Source organism: Rhodamnia argentea, chromosome 1, assembly GCF_020921035.1.
Source record: "Rhodamnia argentea isolate NSW1041297 chromosome 1, ASM2092103v1, whole genome shotgun sequence".
In the NCBI taxonomy this organism is placed as follows: Eukaryota; Viridiplantae; Streptophyta; class Magnoliopsida; order Myrtales; family Myrtaceae; genus Rhodamnia; species Rhodamnia argentea.
Genome location: NC_063150.1, coordinates 13,913,510 through 13,922,321, shown reverse-complemented (window position 1 = coordinate 13,922,321; position 8,812 = coordinate 13,913,510). Strand labels below are relative to the sequence as shown.

General features: G+C 39.5%; 2 protein-coding genes across 3 annotated transcripts; both read right to left on the bottom strand.

Annotated features, from left to right (window-relative positions):
- Positions 1 to 1,630, bottom strand: LOC115757202 (serine/threonine-protein kinase STY13-like). The gene is made up of 6 exons (XM_048277021.1): positions 1,498 to 1,630; positions 1,132 to 1,223; positions 825 to 1,006; positions 545 to 713; positions 350 to 456; positions 1 to 247 (listed from the first exon to the last, which is right to left on the bottom strand). Exons 1-6 carry the CDS (start codon positions 1,628 to 1,630, stop codon positions 1 to 3), a joined length of 930 nt encoding a protein of 309 aa, XP_048132978.1.
- A 4,062-nt stretch (positions 1,631 to 5,692) lies between these two features.
- LOC115757196 lies at positions 5,693 to 8,259 on the bottom strand. Of its 2 annotated transcripts, XR_004017295.2 has the most exons (4): positions 7,955 to 8,259; positions 7,524 to 7,642; positions 6,007 to 6,110; positions 5,693 to 5,971 (listed from the first exon to the last, which is right to left on the bottom strand). XR_004017295.2 is itself a non-coding variant. In XM_030697326.2 (3 exons), the coding sequence occupies exons 1-3, from the start codon at positions 8,146 to 8,148 to the stop codon at positions 6,091 to 6,093; spliced, it is 333 nt and encodes a 110-aa protein (XP_030553186.2). In that variant the 5' UTR covers positions 8,149 to 8,259; the 3' UTR covers positions 5,693 to 6,090. The 2 variants fall into 2 exon arrangements, 1 of the variants encoding a protein (XP_030553186.2); XM_030697326.2 differs by having other exon boundaries at positions 5,693 to 6,110.
- Positions 8,260 to 8,812: the final 553 nt, after the last annotated feature.

The following is an 8,812-nucleotide window of genomic DNA, read 5'->3' as shown; positions in this document are numbered from 1 at the left end:
TCACTTACTAATACACATGGAGGGAGAGACATGGCCCCAAAAGACCCAGTCATCGAACATGTTCCTGCTCCTCTTGGACTCTCTGGGCAACGTTTTCAGGGAATTAACTTGTACACCACGTCTTTCATACTCGGTCTCTTTCGCGGGTTTGCGTCCCAACACTTCTTCATCAAGCTCGCGAATTTTCTCGGACATCTCTTGGATATCTCCGGCCTCACGTTCTGCCAGTTTTTGACAACCAACCAAACTCGTGAGCAACCATTTTGATTCAAAGCATGAGTTAGTAACTTAGTATTTTCGAGTCACGGGTGGGCTGATTACATAATGGAGAACCGCTTGATCGATGTACTTGGTTTTCACGTCCTTGTACGGCATCTCGTTGTGGCAAATCTCCCACAAGGTGATCCCGAAGCTGTAGACATCTGCTTTCGGGCTGGACGTCCCGTCCTTGATGACCTGATATCGGACATAAAAGTTAAAACACTTCATCAGGCATCTTAAAGGCATGAACTCTCATTGAAGTGAATTACATTTGAGGGGATACCTCGGGGGCCATGTAATAGATGGTCCCGCCTACTTCGGACGAATTGTAATGATCTGCTCTATGAGATAGGCCGAAATCGATAATTTTCACGGTACCAGTCGTATCCATGAGCAAGTTGGATGGCTTCACATCTCCATGGATGATTCCCCTTTCATGAAGGTAGCTCAGCCTGTGATTTGAGAGAAGCTAAATCCAGAAGGGTCAGTCGACACGCAGATTGAGAAAGGTTTTTGGATGAAACCATAACATGGGAAATAGTTCACGGGGGAAAGATTTCGACCCTCTCGCCGCATCGAGCGCCATTCTCCGGATGACGTCCTCGCAGAGCATGCTGGACCGGTGCCTCGAAAGATAAGAAGACAAGCTACCTCTTGGATAATACTCCGAGACTATGCAACATACATTTGCCAGCCTCGGCCCTCTAAATCCGATGCGCGACGTATGGTATGTAGCTCCTATGAACTGAGGGAAAGTAAAATAGTTAGGGCATGCGATAATCACTAGCTTATGACCAGGGAAAGAGTGCGAGGTTTTGAACGAAAGAAAGTCGGTAACGATGCCGACATAATCACCCGAGAGAGAGCTACCTTAGCAATGTTAGGGTGGTTGAGACCGCACCAGAAGGACACCTCTCGATGAAACATGGATCGACCCTCTGAATTCCTCTCCAGAAACTTGACTGAAAATTTCCATGGAACAAAAGAATTTATCAGTTCAAAAGTCAACCCAACAATTTCTAAGTCTACATGATAATTACTCTTACAGTAAGCTCCACTGTAGATATATCAGGACGTTCCAAGGCATTGAACGTTAAAAAAAGAAGTTTCTTGAAACTTGATCACTCATCATCGACGTAATTCAATGATAAAAAGAACAAGCATTAAGCCAAAAAGATGACGGATTAGAATAAGCAAGAACTAATAATTCCAGAAAAACACGGTATTCACGACAACCTGCAACATCTCTCCCTCTATAAGTTCCTCCGAACACCGTCCCGAAACCCCCGACAGCGATCATGTCCTTCACGTAAGCCTCACTTCCGTCGATTTCCCACCAAGGTCTGGCCGCCGGCCATGCACAGTTCATGGCGGTGGAGCTCCAAGTTCCACTGTGATCGGGTGATGCAGCTCTCTTATCTTATATCCGTGGTACTTATGGCAAGGTTTGCCAAATCTCGGCGAGGCCTATTTGAGAATATTACGTTCGTTGCTTTTAATTAATTCTAGGTCTATTTGAGGATATTACATATGTTTTGAATTTGTTAACTTTAATGATTCGCAATATAGTAATTAATGTGGAAGAAAATCAGATCATAGGAAGTGAACCATGCCCTAGAAAGGAAAGAAAAATCGCAAGATAACTTTGGTATATGCACGTGGAGTTCTTGTTAAAACACAAGTGTAGAAATCCTTCCCCTATGGATTTGATCTATGCGAAGAAATAAAATCTAGTAACGTACCACGTATTATACCTCCGGCTATAGTAAGGCTATAGTAAGAGTTTGTGTCTTACTAGGGTTTTCTGTTGTGCGAGAAACATTAACATGGTCGGGCCCAATTGATTTCTAATTTCAAAGCGAAGTCTTTCTGCCTAGGCACTTTGACTTTTCTTACTTCTGAGACGCTTAGAACTTTCACAGAATGCAAAAGTCGACATGTAAAATTCACTTGCAATGTTTCAATTAATTTTTGAAATTTCAATAGAGTTTTGAATTTCGATGGAGAAATGGGGAACGTTTTTTTTTTTTATACTTTCGATCATGCCGAAACAATCTGGTCATGTTCAAAGATCGCTAAGCGTCATTACCTTCTAAAAACAAGTGCGATTTAGGAGTTCCCTAACTTTGGATTGATGTCTCTCATCAACTTAAACAATTTTGTCTAGTAATATAAGAAACACAAATTAAGCCAAAGAAATTAAGGTGGCCTATTCTATATTGGATCTCTTCTAATCGGGGCGGGTCGATTCGATTATTTTGATTCTGGATCATATTTGGATACGAGTCATCTCGGTTCTTAAAATTCCGGTGTTGGGGTTGAATTCGGGTCATTTCGGTCTCTGCTTGTTTGTTTTATGGATCTCATATTCGAATGTTTTGCTTTTTGGATCATTTCGACCTAAGTATTGGGAAATTTTGGACTTGGCTCCCGTACCAATTGTTCAAAGTTAAGATCTTATTAGTTTCGTGGAAAGCAAATCGTTAATAATCGATTCCTCCATTTTTTATCGTGTGTGTTGTGCAGGAAAAAGGGCCCAATTTCCTTGAAAAGAAAAATGAACAATTTAGTTCCAGACTCAATTCTTGCCAAACCTTCTTTGTCTCATAAAAAAGCATTAACTTTAGGCAGCGCTTCAACTCTGGCCCAAAGTTGACCCAAAAATAAAAAAAAAAAAACTCTAGGCCGAACTTCTTTTATCTCATAAAAAAGCATAAACTTTCAATCACTACTCAAATTTGACTCCCCTCAATTTTTCATGAAGTTTACGCCGAATATGTGCAAACTGACAAGTCGAATATTTAATGTCATCACTAGATGGAAACTTAATCGATACCAGATTTGAGTACCAAAAGTTTGTACTTTTTTATGAGTCGGAATCGGGACTTTGACCTAAAGTTGTTTTTCACGAGACAAAAAAAAAAAAAAAAATTGGGCCAGGATTTGGAGCACGAACTAAACTTGGTGTTTTTTTCATGACAAAAAAAAAAAAAAGCGAGAAATGTCTTTGCTTAAATCCTAAAAATCGGATTGACGCTTCATAATAATCCAAAATCATTTTCCAAAGCCAACTAGACTTCTCCATCACGGAGATTTTTCTCATTGTCCGAACGTGAAACACTCGTGCTACAATCCGAACTCTTGTTTTCTTTTCCTTTTTTGTTACAAAATCCAGCAAGGGTCGCTGCCTCGACTGTGGTCGGCAAGGGTCGGCCATTCCTTACCTGTCGGCTCTCGCCGGGATTAGAATAAAAAAAATAAAAAGAAAAAAGCGAAGAAACAATAAAAAAAAATTAGATATTGTCCACGTCCGCAATATCCGATCAAAACCGAGCGGTAGGAGTGATCTGGTAAATTGTCAAAAGATTTAGGAGTAAATCGGTCACATTAAAAGTTTTAGGACCGAATTAACACAGATGCAATAGGTCTAAAATTTTCTTTTGCTCAATTTCGTCTAATTTCGCTTATGCGGTAGTAAATAGGATTCGACTGACTGTCCCTATGTCGTCAACCTTGGCTTCACGATCAATGCCATAAATGATGCATGATCAATGAAGAAAATTATAAATAATTAAAAAAATAATTTGTAGCCCACAATCTAAAAATAATAATAAAAGATTAAAAATCGTTATGGGGTCTGCTCTTTCATGAATTTGTAGCCCCCAACATGTGGCTTCTCTTATAAAACTCCCTTTAAAAAAAACGGTTGTACTAGCAAAACCCCGACAAATGCACATCAATGTAATTGAAAAGAGTGAATTTCGAATGAGCACCGTAGATTCATTTTTCCTGAATGTACTAATTGACCAGTTGAAGGAATGAAACAAGGTTGTGATGTAATAATTGTTACGTCGTAGTATGACTATCATTTAAATTCGATCATATAACGATGCTCTTTATGTATTACATAATTAATAGTATGATTGGAACCGTAATTACATAACCACTCGAGCACTAATTCATATGATTAGGAATGAAGACAATCCATAAATTATGAAAGTTGGGATAATCGTACCTAATTGTGAACAACTTATATCATGCTAATCACTGCATTATGAATATTTTTAATATTTTATCATACAATATAACATTATTATTACGGCATCAATTGTTTACCTGTTATTTAAAATTGGGTAAAAACCACCAAAAACTCCAAACTATGCTCACTATGACACATTTGCCCTAAACTTTTTCTCGTGACACAAAATATCTCAAACTTATACATGTGTGACACATTTACCCTTCGTTAAAGTTTCATCAATGAGGATTGCTAAAAATCTGCCTACATGAAAGCCGGAAAGCAAACAATATTGACATGATGCCCATGTGACTTAACAACTCATCTGACGGAACCTTGACCAAGGATGAATGTGCCATATAGGTATAATTTTGAGATTGTTTATGTAACAAGAAAAAAATTAGAGTAAATGTCTTACAGTAGATATAGTTTGAGGTTTTTTATGTCAAAAAAAAATCAAGGTAAATATGTCATTGTCGGCCTAGTATTTTTAGTGACTTTTTTCCTTTGAAAATTTCTTTATTAATCGTATCACACATGTGAATACTTGGTTCATGCTTGACTTTAGTAAATGTTTTTTTTTTTTTTTGGTGATCGATGACTTAGTAGATTTTTTTTGGGGTCGGAAGTAGATGTTTAGAGAGTCATTTTGGTCAGTGAACTGAAAAGGGTGTGTCTTAACCCAATAGGAAAAAAAAAATCGAGTAGAAATAGTTTTAACAGAGAATTTTCTTTTCTAGAGGAATTTATTCGGCAAAAAAGAACAAGCGATCACCAAGTCTAAGGTCAATTTCCTGCATATAACTGAGGAATCTAATCCTAAGCATCATTGGTTGCTTCTCCTTTTCCCATTCCGTTAGATCTATAGATCCAAAATCATTTGAGTGCACGTACTAGATTCACTGAACAATTGCACTCTCAGCCCCACCAGCCCTCATCGCTGGACAGTCATGCCACCTAGAAGTGTCAACACGAGTCTCGCTGGACCCGACCTAAGCCCGAATTATATATGCCCCATTTTTTTTTTTTTTTTTTTTTTTTTCAAAAAAAAAAAAATAAAAGCCGAAGTCGGTCCAGCCCGACCAGAGCCTTACATGGAAAGTACCGAAGCCTAGCCCCAAAAGTCCTAAAAATTTGGTGAATTTTTGGGCCGGGTCAGCTCGAGCTTTTTTGACACCCCTAATGCCACCAGCACAACTTTGATTGACAGGATCGCAATAATCCAACTATCCAACGGAGCTTCTCATACAATGTCCTATCTTTCCACTTCCAGAGGGGGAAACAAAGAGAAAACTATGAATGTGTTTATTTCACGGAAAATGAATGATGAGAAAAATATTTTTCACAAAATGATCACTTATATCAATTGATTTCATGAAACTTGTCTGATTCCACCGTGCATCTCTCCATACGTAAGACTTCTGCTTTGTGTTTCTATACGAACAGTTCTACAGAGATCCAGTCATTGTGACTGAATCAGCAATGGCTCTAGTCATTCAAGTTACAGAGATAGAAAGGGATGACAAATGAAAAGAACCAAACGCTATCGACATTCTGGAAGCATCAAATGATGTCAGAAAAGCTGAACCGTCCGAGCAAAGATAATTTGGCATGCTCTTTTTCCCATCTCCTAAGTTATCCCGTAGAAGAGCTCAAAACAAGCTTAACGATGGTGAAAGTATGCGGTTATTACTGCTGCAATCTGAAAAGGCCGGACACTAATGACCCAAGTAAACATCTTTAAGCAAAATTGACAGTCTTAAAGCCCCTGAACCTGATGAAACTCGGAAGAAGAAAAGTAAGCTGCCATGCTATAGAGGTGTAGCGAAACCTGCAAACATTGAGCAAAACACAAGTTAAAGTGGTATATAACTGGCGGAACCTATCATTGACTACCAAAAGGCAGTAATATGAAGAGCAAGCAGTATTACTTGTAGGAGCTAGGTAGAAAGTCTGTTAAGGGCAGAAAAAACATTATAGATAAAGCAGTGTCTATTTTTTGCTTTCGGTAAACGGTAAGTTAACTCATCAGAGTTTCCAATTTTCTGATCACTGAGCAGCAGATCAATATAACTCAGTCCGGGTGGGGAGGGTAGCGCCATCGCTATGAGCCGTCTTATCACTTCCAGATGTAATTTGCATGTCATGGAGAAACAGTGGCGTTGTAGCTCTAGATATTACAGGACAGTGATCACGGAAACACTCATGACAATACTACTTGTCCTGTTTTTCCAGAATAACCTTTTCTAAACAAGACCTTTTTCTAGATTAAACAGAGAATACCAACGAAGATTACCTAGAGTAACCGAAATTGGCTGCATCGTTTCAACTTGTTATTGTAGCCAAAGCATGACAAAAGAAACAAAACCTCATTTGAAATGGTCATCACAATTATTCAATACTAGCATCTCTAACCTGTCTTCTATTTTAATATATCATTCAAGTCAAAGTCATAGACATGAAATCTGTCACTCTCATACTTTTCGGAAGAATTTTTTCTTTCTAGAAACCCCATAACTGAGTAAACATTAAGAGTATATCATTTTCACAGAATACATCAGAAGCTGCATTGTGATGCATGACTGAAAAAAACTCAGCACACAGCATCTGCAATTTGGCAAACATTTCATAGAAATCACGATGCAAGTCATGCGACCACTTCTATGGCCACTACCAAAATTTAGAACCTTGGTAAGCACCGTTGAGGCAATTTAAAAATGGAAATAATTCAGAAGAAGAAAACAGGGATTCAGGCTTCAGCCACGATGTTTATGGAATGCTAGTTGCCAAGACATGCCCTTCACCATAGGGAAAGCACAAGAGCCATACATGTTCGTGTAAGACATGTGTTCCATGTCATCCTGATACGGAAACAGAAGATGACACACGGTCCTCCACATCTAGGATAAATACAACAAATGAATCTAAATTCCAACTACTTCATAGCGTGCGGCAGAGACACAAGCACAAGCCTCATTTCAAGGAAAACCTTTTTCTATATTCGGACAGTGTCCGATTCACTGAATATTTTAGCACATGTATCACAAATGACAGGGTAGTGTAAACCGCTAACTTTGGCTAAGATATAAAATAAGAAACAGAGGCCAAGCTGAAAAACATCTTGGGACGAAATTCATGACGGTATTGGATAATACAAGTACTTCAAGAACAAGAATGAAGAGACCAGTCAATTGAAAAACGCCACATACACAGCTTAACACCAGCAATAAGAAAAAGAAACTACCTTCAGATAGACAACCCCAACTATGACGGCTCAAACACAGCAATGAAGTGGACAAAGCAGACGCCGTAACATTGTGTAATGGCATCATCGACAATGCTCCTCCCAACTCCACGGGAAGCCTGAGACAAAAGCGAAACTTGATGATTAACATTTCCCAACAATCTCCCAAGTTGATAGAACAAACTCTGATTCAATAGAGTTGGGGTCCACCAAGATACACCAGCTCCATTCAAACTTTCTCACCCGACCCACCAGGCTTCATCACGAGTGCATTTCGAAACGCACCAAAAAATGCGAGCTTTTTGCAAGATCGTACTTCATAACTAGAGGTCCACGAGTTAAATTTTTCTACTGTCCTATGCATCAATCACCACACCAAAAAAAAAAAAAAAACAAACAGACCCGCAAACCGAGATCAAGAAGGAACTAACCTCGAGAGGGTAACTCGTCCGGCCGTGCAGAAACGTGACGAGGAAGAGACCGGCGTAGCAGAGGCAAGACCCCTGAGCTTACTCGTCGCCGAGGAAAAACTAGACGAAGAAGACGATGGTGACGCACGGCTCAACAGCGTTTTAGCAGAAGCAGAACTGAGTCGCACTCCCGTCTTCGCGCAGGCAGCCGCCATGTTCGCCTGCTTCGGAGCCGAGTCCCCGAGACCTGCGAAGCCGAAGGAAACCGGAAGGGAAGGGTTGTCTTGTGGCTTCTGGGCTTGGCCTCTTTTCGCTTCTTTGTCGGCCCGACGGGCATGTTCTGCTACGAAGTAAGAGAGACCGAAGAAGCCTGATTACATTTTTGCACCCCCAAGTTTCTAGCCATGACAAGTTGGCCCCCGACATTTCGAATTTTTTGCAATCTGGCCCTTGACATTTTGGAATATGTTGCAATTTTCCCTTTGGGCTGACGTGTCATCCACACAGCTTACCTCCTAAATGGTAGAGGATCTCGATCCTATCCTCAATTAAACTTTCGACCGAGGGGTTTCAAAGTTAGAAAATATATTTTAAGGATGGTCTAACTTGTAATATGTTGAAAGAAGAAAGGGGAAAAGAACCATATTGAAACAATGGAGAGCAAATATTGCACTTGCTACGGATTTGGTCGAATATTTCAAAGCAAAAGTGTTTGCGAGTTGTGAAATTACCAATTAGCAAATTATCTAGAATTTTCGGTTAAAGATCGAAGAGAAACGCTATGTTTGTTTCGAGATAGGTAAACTGTTATTGAAGGCAGAATATGGTCAACTTATTTGAATGTTTACTTATAATTTGTTATGTTGCTTAAGTATACCA